The sequence below is a fragment of the Parambassis ranga genome, chromosome 10 (genome assembly GCF_900634625.1).
Source record: "Parambassis ranga chromosome 10, fParRan2.1, whole genome shotgun sequence".
NCBI classification, from domain to species: domain Eukaryota; kingdom Metazoa; phylum Chordata; class Actinopteri; family Ambassidae; genus Parambassis; species Parambassis ranga.
The window spans coordinates 9,929,927-9,952,235 of record NC_041031.1 but is presented as its reverse complement, the minus strand read 5'-3'; the positions used below and the strand labels follow the sequence as shown (position 1 = coordinate 9,952,235).

At 40.9% G+C, this 22,309-nt stretch overlaps 1 protein-coding gene across 1 annotated transcript in view; it reads left to right on the top strand.

The window, feature by feature from the left end:
- frmpd3 (FERM and PDZ domain containing 3) overlaps positions 1–22,309 on the top strand; it is a 35,968-nt gene that overhangs the window by 4,672 nt on the left and 8,987 nt on the right. The window contains exons 2-7 of the mRNA XM_028416433.1: positions 17,610–17,722; positions 17,813–17,967; positions 18,067–18,169; positions 18,517–18,562; positions 19,176–19,280; positions 21,463–21,570. Of these exons, the coding sequence (XP_028272234.1) occupies positions 17,682–17,722; positions 17,813–17,967; positions 18,067–18,169; positions 18,517–18,562; positions 19,176–19,280; positions 21,463–21,570 (558 nt within the window). The 5' untranslated portion in view covers positions 17,610–17,681. The remainder of the gene's footprint in view (positions 1–17,609; positions 17,723–17,812; positions 17,968–18,066; positions 18,170–18,516; positions 18,563–19,175; positions 19,281–21,462; positions 21,571–22,309) is intronic.

Genomic DNA, 22,309 nt, shown 5'->3' with positions numbered 1-22,309 from the left:
CGAAAGCCAACTCTGCTCATGTTTAATGGATCAATTTCACAACAGTGTGACTTTAACAAATCATATGGATTCTGATCCTCTCAGCCCCTTTCATCGTGGTCCTCTATACTCTTTTCTTTCTTTCCCCTAATCTGGGCAAACAGTCATTTTAGAAGTGACTGGTTCAGGCCAGGACTGTGATTACTTTTAATTGGAATCTGACATTTATAAATAATGTAAACAGCCATATATAAGAAGAAGAAATTGGATCTGAGCTATAAATCCAAATTGTCAGTGTAGCCAAAATCTCCTTTATAAGGTCATTCTGAGCAGCCATCAGCAAATTAACAGCTTCTGAGTGCTGTCATGCAGGCTAAATTCCTGTAAAATGCAGCACCTTGATAACATGAACCTGCAGAGCCATTTAATATGAAATGCAACTAGTAAATAAAAATGTTTGTAAAACTTCCAAAAAGGTGACTGAGGAAATGTGTCTGTATGCCCTATGCATATTACAATTTGGAAGAAATTGTCTCAAGGAAAGTGTTCACTCAGCTTATTTCAATTTAAGGCTTTCATGTTCTTGTCTTGTGTCAGAAGTCACCGTTACATTTTCAGTTGCTGACACCTCGTATTAATAGCAATAATTTCACAACTGCTGCACCATTTCTCTGGCGAGGATCTGCCTAACAAAGAATCAGATCAATTTTCAGAGGACAGAGGGAGAGATGTGTAAAACGAACTTAGCTCTCATATTAATGGAAACAACATAACATTTGAACATATCACTGTAGAGTGCATTATTGTGAAAGACAGAGAGGATACAGAGAGAGAGAGTCAGAAACAGACAAAGAACGAGGCTGTTAAAGACAAACATGTGTAAGAGGATGGTGGTGTAGTCTCGAGGGTTTGTACAGTGTATCGTCTTACTCATAACCTCTCTCTCCGCTTCTCATCCCTGAGGCTCACAGCTGCTGCACTGTGGAAGCAGCACTGTGCTCCACAGGTTGCCATGGTGATCACTGACCCAAGGAAAATGTAAAATCACCACCGACTCCACAGGTATTTTAGAAAAATGTGACAGGAAATTATATTTTATAAGAGACTGGATGGAATGAGACAGCGGTGTGTAAGCACTTGTCAGTCTTTACTAAAAAGAGACAAAGTGACAATTCTATTTTAACACAGTTTAGTCAATTCACTGATTATGCAATACTGCGGACTGGAGAAGTTTGTCTTGTAACATATAGTTACTGGGTCTGCCATAAGACAAATCATCATCATTATTAATGACAATTGTTGATGTCAAAAATATATCATACTCACACATGGACATCAGACGGACTTTATACAATAGAGCTGGCAGGATGGAGTGTGTAATATATACTGATTCAGACATGCAGCAGTGCCTTTGTGAAAGTGTGTACTTTTGGTATTCATTAGCAATCAACCCTTTCTGTCATCTATATGTGTTTGTTTTCATTTAAGGTTGGGAGCTAGGGATTACATTATGTTAATGACTGTCGTCACACAGATAGAAGCACAAACAAGTGTGTATGTGTGTCTACAAGAAGCCTAATAAGGGTAAAAGTAATGAATTGATTTACAATTTGAGTGCAATATCCTGAGAGGGCTTAATGTATCAGCACACAGCACTGCTTGTGTACACAACAGGAACAGAATTCCTGCTTGCATATATCTGCATGCTTAAAGACGTCTGTCTGGGCTTTATTATTCTCTTACTACATGTACGTCTCTAACAAACACACCCACACACACACACATGCTTGTGCATGTGTGTGTGATGTAGAAGCTTTCTGGAGCATGAAATAAGCTTTCCTAGAGAACACTGAAGAAGAGAGTCATTGGTGTCCCCAGCTATTTCTTAATTAAGTACACACAGCTCTCATCTTAAAATCGTAAATGTCACCTCAGAGCTTCTGGCTGCTGTTTCCCTGCTTCCTCTTGGTTATGGCGCTTAAGTAAAATGCTGAGAGGTACCCGAGTAACGCAGCACTTGGCCCCACTCTTAATAAGAGAGTGAAGGACTCTACAGCCACAGCAGTCTAATTCATTATTTTGCAATTTCTTTTGCATTTGGCATTTCTTTTGCAAAACAGGTACACACACACCCTCTTATTTCTCCTCCTTGTCCCTTCACTCTACTGCTTCTTCCTCCATATCAGATTGAAGGAGGTGTGTGTGTGTGTATGCGTGATGCGCCCTGGACTGTGATGAGCAAAGAGGAGGCAGCTTGACGATAAGAAACATATCGGGGCTCAGCACCTGTCTGCTCCTGACTGACTGACTACACAAGCCGATTGCATGTGGAGGCCCGCTTATTGTCACAAAATAAAATCTGTAGTGAGCAAAGTGTGCACACTTTCACATTTTTTTATATTTTCTCCCTGTTTGCCAGAAAAAAAACTAATTAAAAGCTAAAAATATTATGTGTGGATGAACACCTGGAAAGTCGAAGCTTTGAAAATGAAGCTATCACAAAAACAAAAGATGTTTTTTCCCCCTGAACCCTACAAGCCTCGCTACATTTGTCACAGTGCGACAAAAAGCTGCAGCAAGGCTGCTGACAGGTTAACTTCTGTCAGTACAGTTACACACTTTTCAGCTTGTTTTACTTGTGCTATAATGGGCCTGCCAACACTGATCACCAGCACATGTCTCTGATACATTTATGCACTGTACAAAATACTACACTGTAAATACATTTCCCTGCTGCACCTGACCTTATTACACTGAATGGTTCAGAAGCACATAATCGGTCTTTTCTCTCTGTCAGACACACATACAAACACAGCTTTGCACAAACCTCTCAGTGGCCCTGTCATAACAACACCACTTTGCAATCAACATTGCTTTCTCAAACTTCACACACATGGCTGAGCACAGGCTATCACAGTGGCGAATTGGATAGGAGAGGAGACGAACTGTGACAATTAGCTGAGACAGGGCCAGAAGAGAGGGAGTGAACACCGCAAGGCCACTAAACACCTCTGGCTTATTCAGGTCCAACACAAAGAAGTGCAATCTACCATCATTGAATCTATTTTGTTGTCATTAGCAAGTGCCATCCTGAGTGAATTCTGAATCTGATTAGGTAACAAACTGATAGAAAATAAAAAAGGACAAGTCAACAGGTCACAAAAGAGACCTGTGCTCATTATGTATGATGCAAATACAACCATTTATGCCTTTTTTACCATCCTGACCCCAAATGCAGGTGCAGTGTAATCGCTCGTTACGCAATAGAGATTGATCCCTTCAAATGGTCCTGCAACAGGCTCAATATGACAGACCACCCAGAGCAATACCTGCAATCTTGTTGATTATCACCACATTCACATCGATTGCCATGTGGTTCCTTTCCCACCTCATACTCAGTTATCACTCTGTGGTTGCTGATACAGAGCTGCCTTATTGATCGCACCCCATTAACATGGATAAAAGTGCACAGTTGCAGCCTGATTCATCACAAATCATGGTGGAGCCATCGCTCAGAGGGCCACCTACACATGCAACTGAAATAAACATCATTCCACATGTTCGTTTTCCACCAGACACCTTCTTTTAAAATGAATTCATAAAAGAGAGGTTTAGGAAATGATAGATCTTATCTTCTCAAATGTCTCTATTCATTGTCCTCTCCTAATGTCTCTAAAGTCAGAATCAAACGTGTAAAAACCCTGCTTTGTACTTCCTCATTGTTATTGAAATGGTCAATGTCTCATGGCTCTACAGAGAGAGTGTTGTCGATCAGGTCCAGGAAATCCACTCATTTATTCCTGGTAAGATATCAAGCATCTTTACATTTTGAACACTCTGACTAATCCTTGCAAGTGAATTTCACATGACAATGACAACTGCCACAAAAACTGCATACAGTCAGCAGTTCTGCTTCAATGCAATAGTCAAGCTCTTTTAGATGCATGCACCGCATCAGGCTACATATTCCCCTCTCCTTTCCTTTGCCCAGGGTGCATTAAATGGATTAAAGCACTAAGAGCAGCCAAGCATATATTCATTTCCTCCACACTGATGGTGAGAGCAGCAGACAGCATATTATGGAGCGTCAGAAAGTCCCTGGACTGTCTTTCTGAACCAAAAGACAGAAGATTAAAACATTCGATACAATCTTTTTCATCAAGAAGCTTTGATGCTGCCGTGTTTGTTTCCTGCTTGACAAATACTCACAAGTGAAAGCTTTGTAAATACAAAGAAATCAAAACTGTTGCAAACGCATTAGGATGTTTGTTTAGATGGGTTTTGATGTTGGTTCCATGCCATCGATTGAAGTCGATTTTCTGCACTATTGATAACGTTAAATCTGCAACATCAGAATAAATCACTACATGTGTGCTTTTTTTTCTGGACTTTTACACACCAGACATACTGCTGGTCCACATGACCAGTCTGGTTTCATCAGTCCATATACATGTCTCCCAAAACTGCAGTCTTCCTGGCAAATTCTAGTCAACTAGGCCCTGAGGTCCTTGTGCACACCTTGTATTTGCCACTGAAACATTTGTACTGTAGGTGTTCCACAGTCACACAGGGCAAATCTTGGGGCTTCTTATACCCAAAGCCTTTCAGGTGTGATTAAATAATCTCCTCTAGCTTTTGTAGAAGATCCTATGTCTTATCCACGATCGCAATTCACCTTCATGGGTGGGGCTTATATCTGCATCACAGCTGAAACAAACGAAGGATCGGGCAAAAAAACAACTTTAAAAACAACAATATTACATAGGAGCTGAATAACTGTGACATGGTTATCTTCACAAAATATACTGTTACACACAAATACTACATCATATATTTTCTGTGTTTATTTTGTGTATCACCTAACTCGTAACAAAGTCATCCAAAGTCATTGAAAAAAAACACTAATATATAAACATTAATTAATCTTTGGTGGTTGAGGGTGGGGGATTGAAACTCTTTATATATATGTGTGTGTCTCTGTGTGGTTAGGCATTAATTAGGTGTTAAAAACAGGATTAAACATGTTTCAAAAGCAAACATTTGCTAGAGGTAAAACAACTCCCGTTGTCTAAATTAACATAAACCTATTACTGATCTGCAATGAGACAATTGTTATAGTTACCAGAGTTTTGGTTACAGGCATTGTATGAAAATGCTAATTCAATAGAGATGATGCAGCACCTCTGTTCAGGAAAGCAATCTGGTGCATGTGTTCCAGATTGCTGCTCCATGTCATGTTTGATAAAAGGACATCTGATTGGGTGGTTTTACATGGTACAACTATGTTGACACATTAGAAAACCTTAAAGGTGTCCAGCTGTTGCACAGCAGTGGACAATGGTCCAAGCTGAGGCAGGAGAAAAGTGTGGCCTGACTGCATCCAAGCAGTGGCAGCACAGCATCTCAGCAGGCCAGATAATTACACACCCTGATGGCACAGCCACTTGGTATTCTCTGCACACACACTAAAACATACCAGCACTAGATAAGTCAGTGGTGAGAGACAGAGAGAGAGAGTGAGATAGAAAGAGAGAAGGGAGGGAGAAATGTTACACAAGCCTCCAGATCAGCCAGACCAGGACAGCAGGGAGGCTGCGTTACAAATCAACCCCGTGCTGGGTCTGAACCTGGGGTGGAGCCTTCTGACAGACAAAACCAACACACTACACATATGAACCTGCTTTACAGTTTACTGAGTGATGTATTATCTTTAAAAAAGAAAGATCAACTTCAGTAAAAATGCACTTCACTGGCCAGAAAGTTACTGTGTGTCCACTCCTTGTCCTTGTATGTAAAATCCATGGGCAGAACACAGAAACACCTGCAGACTGGGCGTCTGGTGCCGATTTGCAGAAATGAACACAGCATTTTGTAACATCAGTTTATGTGCAGTTATGCAGAATGCATGAATTAACATTACAAAATGATTTGTGGAAGTGTGAGTCAGAAAATTAGTTTACACTGTGAGAAATGAATATTAGGCAGAGGCACCAAAATAGAAAGAGTGTATGGGAAATGAGATGCATGCTGCAGACTGCGGGAGACGATCACTTTATTGGTAGTCAGAGAAGGGCGGAGTTGGGAGGGGCGTGCGGGTGATATCTCATGGGTGGCAGCGATAGGAGGCGGAAGAGGAGGGGGTGGAGGAGGGTGAAGCAGCCATGCTGTATTTCGTAGAGAATGAGTGTCACTCTGTGTCGTTCCGCTGTCAGGCGAGCTGCTGAGAACTGTGTGCTTCACTGAAGGGTGACAGCAAAGAGACAGAGCCGCTCTGCTGCTGTCACAGCGACTCTGCCTCTCAGTTTTCAGCTGCGGGCAACTGCAGGGAGAAACTGGCTACAGGCAACTGGACCTAAGCAGTTGATCATGTCTCTCTTCCTATGTATGTGAAAGCTATAGTGAAGGCCCACTGCGAGCTAATGGTGTCATTTTCAGACACTTCAGACAAAAAAATGAAGGAGTCTGGAATTGATTTTGTAAAGGTCAGGAGTATTAGCCTTTGGTGGTAGCTTGGTCTCAGTGCTAACACTTAAAACCTGTGTCTTATTTACAGTATTTATATGTCTTGAAAGGTTATGCTGTGTAAATAACAAGGAATAAATGAGGGACTGAAGTTGAGGCAGGCTGTGCAGTACAGATTCACAGTGCTGTCAGAGAACAGGCTGAGTGGTAAACTTTGGGGAGAGAATACTGCTGTACGCAGGCCTGACGGTCTCTTTTCAGCTCCTGCTGACTGATGAATCAAACGCAGTCAAGTGGAACCTCCCAAGCCCAAGAACACAGATTTAAAATAACCAGTTGGGGAAACTGTATCTCCTCCCTATCTAAGGAAGCTTATTGTAATGCAAAGGATGACCTTTTTTTTCTTACTTCCCTGGCCTCCTATTTCACTTTACATATTTTTGTTTTCCGTTTACTGCCCTCTAGCCTAATTTAAAGTAATTCTCAATTACTGCTCTGTCATGCCACCACACTATAATTTAGGAGAAGGAAAACATTCTATTACATGTGCACGGATACACAAGCAGAACTGTTGGTGTGAATATTGTGCATTAAAGCATATAAAGAAACTACCTCATTTGATAGATTTTGCATTGTTTCTATTTACATTCAATACACTAACAAGTAAGCATCTGACTCAGCGCATCACACAGACTAATTTATGGTAATGTTTTTTTTTCCGGTGTGTCTGCCTCTCTTATGTACACTGTACGTCTGACCTTCAGCAAACCAGTGATGTGCTGTTTCACAGAAAAAGGACTCTACCATAAGGTTAAAGAGATGGCTTGTACATTCACTAAACCCAGACAAGCTCACACTCACTTTAAAAGCCTCTCCTTGCTGCAAGAAATTAAATACAAAAGCAAAAGAGTTTTATCTCAAATTAGTAAAGTAGAGAGTAGTTATGAGCAGACTGCAGATTAATAAAAACTGCCTACAATTTTGGCTCTTTTCAAGCAGAACCATCATGTTTGCCTTAATATTTATGGCCTCTACCACAGCATCTGGACATTAAAGTTTGCCTCTTGCCCTCGATAAATATTCCTGTTTATGGCCGTTGGAGGGGAAAGTCGTAACAAGCTATTACATGGATGAACTGCATTTCTTAACCTGATCCACCTTTTAATCAAAGATAGTCCTGCTCAGTAAACACCTGCCTGACTAACCTCTGGCTCCCATCCCTCCTCTGTGACAGACTGTCTCTTAACCACCGCTCACTGTCCCTCTTCTTCATACCACGTGTGTCCCTGTTGTCTTTTTTTTTCTTTTTCTTTTTTTTTTTTTTACAGCAAAGATATATTTTAAATGGCTGTGGCAGGGGGGAAAACCTGCTGTCAGGCACAGTTTTGGATCATTGAGACATGGTCCATGCTGAGCTGCAGCAGCCCGTCAGTCAATATTAACGGTGCAGAAAAAACATCTCAGAACTACATTCAGACACTGTGCCAGTGGTCAAGTCCAAAGTGTTACAGCATTAGGCTGACACTAACAAATATTTCCATAATTAATTAATCTGGTAATTCATGTCTAGATTACTAGACTACTCCAACCACCAGAGAAGTGTTTAAATAAAATCAACAAGAAAAAAACAACTATTTAAAACTGACAAATATTAACCCGTCACATCATATTAATTAATAATAAAATCAACAACAATCATTCACTGCTGAATTGTATTTACAACATAGTGACATTATGCAGATTATATTTTAATAAAGCTCAGAGAATGTCACTTGGAATCAAAGCTGCTTAACTTATTGTCCGGTTACAAATAGATTCAATGCTGTATATCTCGATAAAACTAAATTATTTTCCCAAGTATGCTGCAGTGCAATGATTGTATTATGACAAAGTTGTATTAAGTTGGGAAACCTTTTGTTTGCTCTTTGAGCTGACAGGTGGTGGCTGGGATGGATGGCTGGTGTACAAAGCACTTCATTATTAAACGATCAAGTCCAGATTTTGGTTTAGGCAAAACAAAGCCCTCTGGTTAAGGTCAGGGGGAAAAATAATGTGTTTGTCATCAACTGCAATCTTTCTTTGACCTGAAGTGAAGTTTATACATAATAAAACAGAATAATGCTGTAGATACTGCAGGATGTTTTACCACACAAGCAAGAAAAGATGCACCAAATCTTAGACATTTTTTTTGTCTAGAAATGCTACCTTACAGATTTAGCAGAGATTTTTTTGGGATCATAACAAGTATGCATGTCAAGATCACAGCATAACAGCCCTGCAATAATACAACAACAAGTGCCAGTGATCTAAACCTATAGGTCTTCTTGGCTGGCACTACCATACTGCTTCTTCTTAAGAGAGGGGTTGTGGGGTTAAGCTGGCCAGCAGACTGTGCACTGTGGAAGGTGGGATATTAATTTTCATGTTGTGGTGAAGGTCATGTGGTGCAATGACCACATTAATAATGTAGGAGTGAGTCAGAGGAACAGCTAAGCCCAAGACCAAGAGGTCAGCCAAGTCAAGTCGAGTGGAACCAAGATGCCTTCAAACACGTGACCAGGCAGATGTTGCTTTTTTTTACATTTCTACACTGGGGAGTGCCAAAGGGACTCAACTCTGTTGTCTCTTCAGGCATCACCACTCCCATCTGCCTGCTCTCTCTCACCAGGAGTGTCACCTAAACATCCCCTTCTCTCCACTTACATGTTCCCTGTGCACCAGGAAGTAGACTTCAGAAACCTCCTGGATCAGGATTTTCACATTTAATATTATTTTGCAATCATCCCACTTTTCAATGTACATATGTGTGAGGAATGTAGATTCATCTGTTTACATCAGAAAACACTGTATCACGACACAACAAAGACGATCGACTGTCATATATCTTCATGTGTCTTGGTCAATGTGCTAATACAAACAGTGTTAATGCCACTCTGAGAAGGACAGAGAGAGAAGTAGAGGTTAGTTCAGGTAAGAATGCCAAGATGTCCGTCTTTAAAAGCTACAGCAGCATTTTGAGAGGGGGGTTTGTCCCTTATGTCTTCAATTGTTGCTTGATGGAATTTGGAAATGAAAGTAAGGTGATGTGTTGCTGATTCATCAAGGTTGTGAACTCCATTGCAAAGAAGTCCTATCCTCTCCAAACTCTATTTACTTTTTCCTCTTAACTTTCTACCAACCTTATTTCTGAGACAGTACACATCCTGTACTGACACAAGAAACAAAAACACATTCAATCTTAGTGGGGTTTTTGCAACCTGTTGTCCCCAGAAATGTGGCTACTGTTTACATAACTGGGTGCAGTGTATAATACATGAATATAAGCTGGCTGTCAGGGCTGAGTGGAGTTTGTGCAGGTCTTAAACCATGTGATCCTGCAAAAGTCCAACATAGGATGCTGGTTGTGGATAGTTGTAGTACAGGTAGGCAGACCTTCACTCAGGAGCCCAGGGTTTGTGACAGAACAGATAAAACAAATACAAGTGGCCTGTCTAGCAAGAAAAGTCTGTCTGTGGAACTACTGCAGACACTTTCTAAATAACTACAGGTCAGAGAGCTGATGAGAGGGCGACAAATTCCAAGAATAAAAATGATAAACTAGTCTACATAGCTTGATGAATGGATGCCATATGGGCCTAATTAGGAGGCCATGTGTGTAAGGAGAGGTGATTCCTGCATCCCCACTAAATCTGAATCTTTATCTTATAGGACAGAGATTACAGCTGTGTGGACAGCTTATCGAGAAAGGCTTGCAAATATTGAGTTGTTATTGTTTACTTGGCAGCAGGAATAAGAGGAGAAAACCTGGGGGAAGCAGGTGAAGCTGTGTGACACACTGATCAATGAATCAAGACATTTGTCATTTTAAATAAAAACATTTATGTAAGGGAGTTGTGGGATACAGTGCACAGGTATGATGTCAGACTGAATGAAACTGTGTAGTAATGGTAAAGGATGGGGGAGGAGTGACTTGCCAGATAAAGATGGAAATGCAATGTTAGCTGCTAAGATTTTAAATGATCCATCCCTGCAGATAAAATGCATAATGAAGTTTATCAGGAAGAACGTCCAGGCCAGAGTTTTATATATCAGCATTCACTTTGCCCAAAGAAGGAACCGGCTGTGTTGTCCTGCCGGATTTCTGCAGGATGGGCTGAGGCCATCTGCATTGACAAAAAGAATTAGGCCCTGTGCCGATGGCTTCATTTGATTGGCTCTCTCTGTGCAAAGGCCTGTCTATCACAAGTCACAAATCCCTTAAAAAAACAACAATAAATATTTAGCTGAAGTTTCATCACAGCCTGCAAGTGATAGCAGCTTGAAGACAGCGATCATGTTGCCAGAACGGCTTTCATACAGGCCAAACATGCGACAGGCAGGCAGAGAATCTTTGTCTGGGAAGGCTCCTTTCACAGCGCAATGCAGAGATTATTGTGTCGCCTCTTTCATAATCTTAACAAGATTTCTCTAGAATCAAGGATTTGATACATATGATACAAAATGTTGGCAGCCTGCACTTAAGGCTCACAGAGGATCTTGTCTGTGATTGAATGGGACGTGTCGGTATGCAACACGACTTACATACATGGAGACTCAGCAACATCAAAAGGAAGACGATTGTGTTAATGCTATTATTGTGTCGCCATACATGCTTGTTTCTTCATGCTACAGTAATGTAATTCATCCCTAAACCAAGAGACAAACCAATATTAGACAAAATTCACAAAATGCTGAGGCCCACTATTCTATAACACATGAATAATTTATTCAGATAGAGGATATGAGCTCAGCCTGTCCATCAGTCACTCTGACACCTATTGTCTGCCATCTCAAGACAATGATCCAATAACATACAGCCACTTATGACTTTTCTTCCAATTAGTGCAGCACAAGTCCCAGGTTTCTGAAGCCGATTCCATCTCTGATTCAAATTATACGTTTTTAATTCGGGCCTTTACCAGACGTAGTTAATCAGAAAGATTAACAATTAGTGTAACAGTTAAGTAAGTGAAAATTCCTCAAGCATCAACAGGCCATAGCCAGATAATTCAGTGTGCCATGTGGAAGCGCCATTCTCATTGTTACAGAAATGGAATCTTTAATTCCATAATTAATATAATTATTATACAATAATTAAGAATCAACATTTGAGATTCAGCATCCAAAAGGCTAAGCCGTAACTCCAGCATGTGGGAATAGTGTAAACTAATTAAGTCTAAATGATGTTGCACACACAGAAAAAAATACTGCATTCAATTGTTTGAAATGCATTAATCAGTGTTATTAAGCTCAGAGTCCACTGTGTTTGTTAGATAGGAAATTACACCACAGAAATTACTACAATATTTAATACAATGTTCACTACAATTAAACTGAGTTTTGCTCATAAACGTTAAAGTCACCAAGGAAGGAAGCATGCTCAAGATGTCCCAGATAATGCTTTTTGGTTTCTGTGAAATCTAATACAAATTTTAAAGAAATGTGTCACACATATGAATTTAATTTAGTTACTGAGTATTCACATTACCATCTATGAAGCTGATTGTTTGAAGCTACACTCAACAAAAATATAAACGCAACACTTTTGTTTTTGCTCCCATGTTTCATGAGATGGACTTGAAGATCTAAACTTCATTCCAGATACACAATATTACCATTCCTCTCAAACATTGTTCACAAATCTGTCTAAATGTGTGATAGTGAGCACTTCTGCTTTGCTGAGATAATCCATCCCACCTCACAGGTGTGCCACATCAAGATGCTGATCTGACATCATGATTAGTGCACAGGTGTACCTCAAACTGCCCACAATAAAAGGCCACCCTGAAATGTGCAGTTTTGTCTCACAGCAAAATGCCACAGATGCCACAAGCATTGAGGGAGCGTGCAATTGGCATGCTGACAGCAGGAATGTCAACCAGATCTGTTGCTCGTGCATTGAATGTTCATTTCTCCACCATAAGCCGTCTCCAAAGGCGTTTCAGAGAATATGGCAGTACATCCAACCGGCCTCACAACCGCAGACCACGAGTAACCACACCAGCCCAGGACCTCCACATCCAGCAGGTTCACCTCCGAGATCGTCTGAGACCAGCCACTCAGACAGCTGCTGAAACAATTGGTTTGCATAACCAAACAATTTCTGCACAAACTGTCAGAAACCGTCTCAGGGAAGCTCAACTGCATGCTCGTCGTCCTCATCGGGGTCTTAACCTGACTCCAGATCGTCGCCGTAACAGACTTGAGTGGGCAAATGCTCACATTCGATGGCGTCTAGCACGTTGGAGAGGTGTTCTCTTCACGGATGAATCTCGGTTTACATTGTTCAGGGCAGATGGCAGACAGCGTGTGTGGCGTCGTGTGGGTGAGCGCTTTGCTGATGTCAATGTTGTGGATCGAGTGGCCCATGGTGGTGGTGGGGTCATGGTATGGGCAGGCATCTGTTATGGACGAAGAACACAGGTGCATTTTATTGATGGCATTTTGAATGCACAGAGATACCGTGATGAGATCCTGAGGCCCATTGTTGTGCCATACATCCATGAACATCACCTCATGTTTCAGCAAGATAATGCACGGCCCCATGTTGCAAGGATCTGTACACAATTCTTGGAAGCTGAAAATGTCCCAGTTCTTGCATGGCCAGCATACTCACCGGACATGTCACCCATTGAACATGTTTGGGATGTGCTTGACCGGCGTATACGACAGCGTGCACCAGTTCCCACTAATATCCAGCAACTTCGCACAGCCATTGAAGAGGAGTGGACCAACATTCCACAGGCCACAATAGACAATCTGATAAACTCTATGCGAAGAAGATGTGTTGCACTGCATGAGGCAAATGGTGCCATACTGACTGGTTCTGAGTCCCCAGACCGCCAATAAAGCAGAAACAAAATGCACATTTCAGGGTGGCCTTTTATTGTGGGCAGTTTAAGGTACACCTGTGCACTAATCATGATGTCAGATCAGCATCTTGATGTGGCACACCTGTGAGGTGGGATGGATTATCTCAGCAAAGCAGAAGTGCTCATGTAACACTTGTGTCGCTGAAAACAAGTGATGGACCAGTTCTAGGTTCGTGGAGTGGTGTAATTAATAATATTAGGAACAGAGACTTGAAGATTTGTATATAAGCCGGCAGTTTACTTAACAACAATAAATATTTAACAGGTTAATAAACAGATGAATAGATAATGAAATAAAATATCAATAAATAGAATAATAAAAGTATCAATAAATAGATCAATAAAATATGTACTAAAATATCAATAAAAATATCAATGAATATTTACAGTGCAAAATGAGCAATAAACAGTATAAAATAACCCGTTTGGTCCTTCTTATTTAAATAGAGTTTAAAAAGATTTAAATACTGGTTTGCTCTAGTTCTTTCTGTTTCTCTTAGACCGGTCTTTTATATTCTGTATAGCTAATTTAGAACAATTGCTTTAACTAATTTTCAGCTATTTATCTTTGTTTGTTCTGTTTTTCTTGGAGTTAACTCTTTTCTTTAGGGAACAGGTAAGTATTTAGGTTAGTTTTAGTGTGATCTTTTCACAAAAGGTAAGTATTCAGGTACCCTTTAGCAGGAAAACACACAGAAAAAATAAAATACCTTAACCATGTCGCATATACATTTACCTATTCACACCTCAATAATTCCTAAATAATTGTGTTGCAACACAATAATTTCAATTTGGGGATCCCCTTCTAATTTGATCTGTTAAATATCACAGTTCAGTTCAGTTTGTCTTGGTCAAACCGTAACAGTGGTCCGTTGTGTTTCAGTCCTTGCAGGTTATCTTCCGTGGGTAGGCTCGCCATCATGCTCACGTAACGTCTTTCAGTTGGTGTGCGCTGTCTCGCGGCTAACTGAAGGTTCCAGTGAGTCTGGTCTGTCTCTGAGCTGTCCTCAACTCTCCCGGGGGTAGGAAAAAAAACCTGGCCTGCACAACAGGCCACAAATACATAAAGTAAATAAATGAACCCTCTAATCATTTCACACACTCGTTTCAGACTAATTTAGAGGAGAAACACCTCCTTTCTCGCTGCTAACTGTTACTATGGCAACGCCAAATCAACTGTAACTTTAGACGCAAAATAATCGATCAATTATCCAGAGACAGGGAACAACATTACATAAATTTCCTTCTTTAACATAAAACAGTGTGGATACATTGAGTAATTTAGTTTGATAGGTCTTTGTGACAGTTTTACATCGCTAGCTTGTTACATTGTAATGCGTCCATTCAATTCAATTGAGTTTAAAAACAAAGTAAACTTACCAAAACCGTCATCAAGCACTCGCATCAAAATCACTGTTTTGATGTTGGAGGGTTGCCTAAATATGTTAAATAAATGTACAAGATGTTGGATAAACTTAATTTGAACGAGGTCTTTAGATTTTGCGTGTATCAGTTGGTCAGCGTCTGTTTCTATCCGTGTCGTCAGGAGCTCGCACACAGCGCCTGGGACAGCGTCTTAAAGGGACAGTAACATTAAATTTCAACTCACATGAAAGCTGAGAGAAAATAAACGGGAGCTTTAGAGTATGTTAACAGGGTTATTTATTAAATAGTCATTGCTATGTTTTCATTGTTATTTATAAACTATATATATATATTTGTACTTGTGATATATATTATTTATGCTATTTAATTGATTTTAATTATTTATTACCCTATTTGGACCATGGGTTACACTCACTATCACACATTTAGACAGATTTGTGAACAATGTTTGAGAGGAATGGTAATATTGTGTATCTGGAATGAAGTTTAGATCTTCAAGTCCATCTCATGAAACATTACTTTCAGACCAGTTTGCCTTCTTTACTGAAAGCCCATCAGCTCTAGCAGCCATACTGTTGTTATGTAACACTATTTTGGAATGTACTTTACCCTGGATATAATTTAGAACCATAGGCTGTAAATAAACATGGACAAACCTTTCAATGAATTTAGGTTTTCTGGTGTGTGGTTTGCTATAACTCCTGGTTATTCACCCTGAAAAGCAGCAAATTCAAAATCTATTTAAGGAGTCATTTTCACCTCCAGATCTGTGGAAAAAAAGCAATTCGGTGTTCTGAAAAGCACTGTCCCTCCAACCTAATGATAAACCTGTTTGAATGCAGGCCTGGAAGGAATATAAATAAAAGGTCACTGTCCCCACAGCCTGAGGCCTGGTAAGCTGCTTCAGGCAGGGACACCGGAACAGAGCAAGTATGTATGCTCCGACCTGCAGTGCCTGAGAAAATGATGGCATCTGGTCACAATGGCTGCAGGGTGGCAGGAGAGCGTCTAGCTGGCCCTCACTCTTTAGTAGCGGCCACATCACTATTCTTATCCACCCACTATGCCTCCATCCGCCTGGCTTCAACAAGCTACCAAGTGCTGTAGTCATAGCAACGGACGGGCCTGCTGATGCCCTTGAGGATCATTTCTTGACAGAATTCCTCTGTGTCTTTTCTCAGTAAAAGGTTGGCCTAGCTGCTGAATTGCTGTTTATCTTTAATGACACTTAAGCTTTAGATTCCACAGGCTCCTATAATGGCTCTCCCTTCTGTCCAGTTCTTCCTGTTCTCTTATTTTGAATGCCACAACAAGTCTCCAAATTATGTGTCAGGTATTCACAAAGCAACAGAACAAAACAAAGAAAGCATTTTTCTCTCTTTCAACTACTACCTATACTTTTGCCTTGCACATTTTCAGCAGTTCCTCTACAACAGAGCACTTGCTATGATAACAGTGAAGTGGGAACTCTCAACAAGAATAGGTCTCCATTCTCAGGTCACAAATCTTGCTCTCTATGCAAGAAGAAGAGCTGAGGTGTCTCTGACATTTATAATGACACACAACACCCACACCCACCTGACAAATGGCCAGTCAGAGGAGCCTCCAAAAAGATCTAACACAATAGGTGTCCTTCTAGCAACTGTAGGGGAAGACAGATGGTTTGCAAGAGTAAGACATTAAGAGGGACAGAGGGAGGACGGATAAATGGGAAAGGTAGCGCACTGTCGGGATCCACTGAGAGAACCAGAAGAGAAAATAATCATTCTTAATCAAAATATGTAATCCTTATTAGAGGCAGGACCAGCTGGTGCAGCATCATTTGTCCCGACTGCGCACCATTGATACAGACAGATGATCCTTTGTATATACTGAACACAGAGAGATTTTTATTCAAATCAAATCTCATTAAATTATTTGGATAATTGGAATTCAAAGCATGTGCAATATAATAGATTTTTTGTCATGAACTGAGCCTAATATGAAGCCTGGCTGTGATAGATTAACCATCATCTGATATCATGACACAAGGTGGAGATCAGTAATGCATCAGTGGAAGTGTAAATGAGCTGTGCTCCCCTATAAGCCACTGTTATCAGAAACAACAAGTGACAAGAATATGAATCTGAACTATTGACTAATGTGACTCAGCTTTGCGTTACTGACAGTTTGTTCTCAGCCTGTAGCACTCAGAAAGGTATTTGCTCTCAACAGTGCATCCCTGCATAATAATCTGCAGCACTACTTTCATGCTCTTTATCCCCCTCTCTCTCTCTCTCTCTCTCTCTCTCTCTCTCTCTCTCCTTCTCTGTTTTAGCTCATCTGCAGCATTAACATCACAATCAGTGTCTCATCTCTAGTCAGCATCATCAAGAGTGCTAGATCAGATATGAGGAGGAATATCTGTCTCACAATAATTTCCATTTTCTGCCACAAACAGAGAAACCCACACACACTGCACTTCACACTCTCAGTCTTTCAGCAATCTTGCTTTCACCGCTTCCCACACAGGCATCTGTAAAAGAGTGTGTGAGCTTCACAGCAGTAGTTCAGTCCACACTGACACAAACTGGCAGATTCAGACCTTAATGTGTTATATCCTCTGTGTACTTTATGTCACACCTTCTTTATAATGACAATCTTTCTGAAAGCATGTCTCAAATGCCACCAAATATATTTTTAATGTAAAAGCCTACATTTTGCTTTCATCTTACACAAAGCCAGATGTTGACAGTGGAAAATGTCTGAACTCAAATGTTGTTTTTCAGCTTCACATTTATTTTTCCTTGCAGCATTCTTCTAGAACACCAGTATTTTTTTTTTACTTTTGAATCTCATTTGTTTGTTTGCGTCTTGCGTTTTATTGAACAGGTGAATGATTGCAAAACAGAGAGCAGCCTTTGCAGTGCAACCCCGTCCCATGCTGCTCCCTCCTATCAGGGGATGGCCAAGGTCCAGGATGGACACACGAACGCATGTGACAGGTACACAGTGATCCAAGTCTTCCTTCTTTTTTTGTATCTGCTCTTTCATGAAAAAAGGGGTTCATCAGCTCTCTTTGTCTGTGAATGCAGCACTGCAATGTTAGAGGAGGACCAGGATGGTATGGACAGTGGTACCCTAAGTCCTGCCTCAGCTCGACAGGTCACCATCCAGCGCCACCCGACTCAAGGCTTTGGCTTCATAGCAGGCAGTCAGAGGCCTGTAATTGTTCGATCCGTCTCTGCTGGTCAGTATGTGAGAAAGGGAGAAAGGGAGAGAGAGAGAGTGCTAGCAGTTTAGTTTCTGTGTGTGTCTATATATGTATGATTTCGCTTTTCTTCTTCAGACGGCCCCTCGTTTGGCAAGCTTCTCCCTGGTGACCAGATCTTGGCCATTAACGAGGAGACGGTGAGCGACGCGCCCCGAGAGAGAGTCATAGACCTTGTAAGGTAACATCCTTTACTGTCCCAGGAGAGAGGGTGGGGGGAGGAGGAGGAGGAACAGGTGGGAGTTCTCAAGCCCAGTGACTAGCAGCAGAAGCAAAGGGAAGTTAAGAGGACATGGGTAAACAGGGTGGATCAAAAGGAACAAACTGTCTCTTTTTGACGTGATGCGTTACATCAACACAAACCTGTGGATGACTCAGCCCTTTTGCAGCGGAAGAACTGCAAGGAAATGGCAGATATAAACTGGACAAGCTCCCCAGACACTGTGCTGTTGCTAGCATTATCTAACCCACTCCACTCTCTCTCTCTCTCTCTCTCTCTCTCTCTCTCTCTCTGTCGCCTTTCCACAGACGCTGCAAAGACACTATAGTTCTCACTGTGCTGCAGCCCCATCAGGTAGTATAATGGGACACTCACGCTCTTTCATGTTCCTCTCCCTCAGGATTACAGTCTTAACACTTCTCCTTTCACAATGAATCATACAGAAACACTGTACAGTACTACTCCAAGAGTGCATGTAATACAATGCAGGAATACATTAGTATTCATGGACATGCTTCACACATTGGAGTGATTTTCTTTTTCCCATACCCCTTCTGAGCAACTCCAATTGGGCACACAAGATTTATTAAACATAGTGTGTGCATCTATCAGTCCATACAATACCAATATAATGGGACCATTCATTTAGCTGACTAACTCAGATGGTTACTGCTCTGATCATTTGAGTCCTACATCCATATGCATGATTGCATCACACAACAAGTCTGCAGGGATTCATCTATGTGTTATTAAGCCAACTGGTTGCAACTACAACAGTAATAAATATTTAAACATATATTATGTTAGCAAAAGGTTAGTAGTTTTCCAATTGTCGCATTGCAGCAACGTTAGCCAGCTCTTCCAACACATTTCTTTAGCACAGGCACTTACAAGGGCTTTTCTTTCATTTACGTATGTCTGTTCTTTCAAGCAGAGTTTCTCTCTCTCTCTCTCTCTGTCTCCTCAGTCACCTAAGTCTGCCTTCATAAGTGCAGCCAAAAAGGCCCGCCTGCGAACTAACCCGCCTAAAGTGCGCTTTTCAGAGCAAGTGTCCATCAGCGACCCAGACTCAGTAAGTTCGACTTGTCATGTCTGTCTATGACACCGGCATGCAAGCACATGCTGGTACCCTTTCCTCACCCTACTGTTGTTTGTTTGATCATTGATCTCAAAAGCATCAGAAAAACTGTCAAGCACCTCTCTCCATCTTCTTATCTCAGCCAGTGTGTGTGTGTGTGTGGTTGGTATTGATTAGTATGGCTTCTCAAAGGACCAATGAAGATTTGAGGACTCAAAACTAGTTTCTGTTTGGTTGTTATGTGGTATGTGATTAGCTGGGTTTTGATTGTATCAAGGTAAACAGTCTTAGTCTGGATATTTGATATCCACAGGCTACACCCGAAACTCCAAACAACTGACTATTGCCCCAAGAGGCTAAGTCATTTGAACTTCCAGTGAGTTCCCTGATTGCCTGTGCCAGAGCTCTTATTTTACTTAGAGACTAATCAATACTTCGAAACTACTAATAACACAGGGTTAAGATGTTTTTGACCTGGGGTGAGAGGTGTAATAAGGGTTGTGGGAAGGCTACTCCAAATACATTAATGAAGGCTAAAATTAGTATTATTTGAAATAAGATTATACAGAGGATGAGGCAGATTAGTAACATGACTTATTGATGATTTATCTCTCCCCTTTCTCCCCTTAGATGATATACACATCTCCACATCGTCACTACTACAACTACACACATAGGAGAGAACAGGTTACATTATACTCAAGCTATCAGCGACAATGCTCAGTAACCATATATACAATAAAATCAGAAAGTGATAATAACTGTCCAGTCTCTCATACAACTGTATCTGTGGGAGGAAAATAAGCTTACATGGCAGAAAGATAAAATGACAAGCAGCACAAAACAAAGGACCAGCTGGCAAAATGACATGTTAACGCTATTGTTAACATGTTATTTAACATGCTATTGTTGCTATTTACCAATAATGTGTGACTGGTTCCCAGTTGTAGACTAGCAGAGAGTTCAGACCCCCCCCCCAACATTTTTGTTAATCTCTTTCTTCAGTGATGAGGCCCCACAGGCAGGTATTGATCCTTAGAAACCTCATCAGCACTGGCCACCTAGCTTGAGTTTTCATGAGAGAAGGAGAGAAGGAATGGATGAGTCTTATATCCTCAGCAGTGATTTGCCTCTGAGCACACTGTCTGCACGTGACAACTGCTACAAACTCTAGGGGCTTGCAGTGTCTCTTATAGTGCAACCCTGTGTTAATGCAGCAGTATGGATAAAGAGCTGTTCACTCATAACTCAAGACTCTACTCATCTACTGACTACACAACAGAACAGCTTGCGGAGCCTTCTGAATACTTAGGTTCTCCAATAACAGACTGCTGGGCATCTGCTGTGGACACAGCTCTCCATAACAACTAAATGCTTGTACTGTTACACTGTTGCTATAAATCCACACTCCTTTGCTATGATCAATGATGTCTGCCCTTTACACAACAAAAAGAAAGAAAAACTGGAAAAGGATAAGATTTGCTTTAGCAAAAACTCATGGAGGATCCCTGTGGGCCTGCAAGGCTGTTTCCTTGCCTTCCATTACAATTCTTACCTTAAGATACCTTCTTTTTGTCTGATCACAACAGTGTGTCTTTGAAACTGCATAATGAGAACTTTGTCATTTTATTAAAAAGCCTTCAGCAAGTTGAAAAAAAAAGTGGGCAGGGGAGGGCGGGGAAGGAGGAGAGAGCGTGCAGCATATCAGATCACAGCCAGAAAGGAGTGAACGACTTTTTCATTCTTTAACTGATGCTTTGAATAAAAGCAGTAACAATAAATCAGGACACTATTCTCATGACATCTCTAACACAACTGAGGTGAATGCTTTGAATCCCACTGTCCAATTTTCTTTGCATGGCATACACATTGAACCAGCATACCAGAGAAATTGAATAAGCTCCCCTTTGATCATGATTCAATGCTTGGGATGGGCTTCCTAAGGCAGTTTTGCTCCATCTCAGACTCTCTAGAGTTCAGTTAAAGTATTGTTTGCATGAAACATCTTTATTTTTTCTATCTTTATTTTGCACATCTTTTCACTGATTTTTCCACAGACCAACCTTACAGGTAATGAAAGTAATTATTCTTGATAACCCTTTTAGCAAATTAGCACATGCACACACCATGTTTTCTTCACCCAACCAAAGTTCTTTTGTCCTTCAATCTCTTTCAGACAATGCTCAAGGACGACTCTTTGCTACTCATACCAAATGTGCTGAAGGTGTTCTTGGAGAACGGACAGATTAAGTCCTTTACTTTTGATAGCCGCACCACTGTTAGGGTATGTATCTGCACAGCTGTGAATTTCAATATTATTGTGACACCGACATCTTATTAATACTATAGGTCAAATTATACAATATATATGTAGGCTTCCTCACATATGACTCATTGTCATTAGCGTCTGTCACACAATTTTTCCATAAATCCCTAAAGGCCACGATCCCTTTCAAGTTCATCTTCAATAAGTAATTGTTTTGAGAAAAATAACTTTACTTTTATGACACTTCAATTCATCCTCTGGATTTTTGGAATGTTAAATCTCATTAATATGATTAAGGTCATACAGCAACAAATGAATTCACTCAGACAGAGGTCATTTCTGTCTCTATGTCAGCCTCTAAGATGAGCCTGACATCTCCGAGCAGACTCATTAAACGGACTCTATTAGATTTCACAAATCTCTGCTCTGCTCATGGAGGCTGACGCAGGGAAAGAGAAACACGGAAGCACTTTAAAGGAGAGATGAAGGAAGCTCTCTCCTGTCAGCCTAATTAAATGGAATTTCAGCACAATAAGAAAGCTCAGATCAATGATACAATGGCAAAGATTAAATCAATGGCACAACAGGATACCCAGTTGTACGCCCATTAGAATGTCTGTCAACTAAAGAAGCTTCCCCGCAGTGTTTTAGGCCACAATCCGTGCGGCTTTCCAGGAGTCATTTAATGCAGGCCGCACAGGTCAATACTGCCTTCTCTTGTTTTCCAAGAGTGGCTGCTTCTCACAATACATCAGTG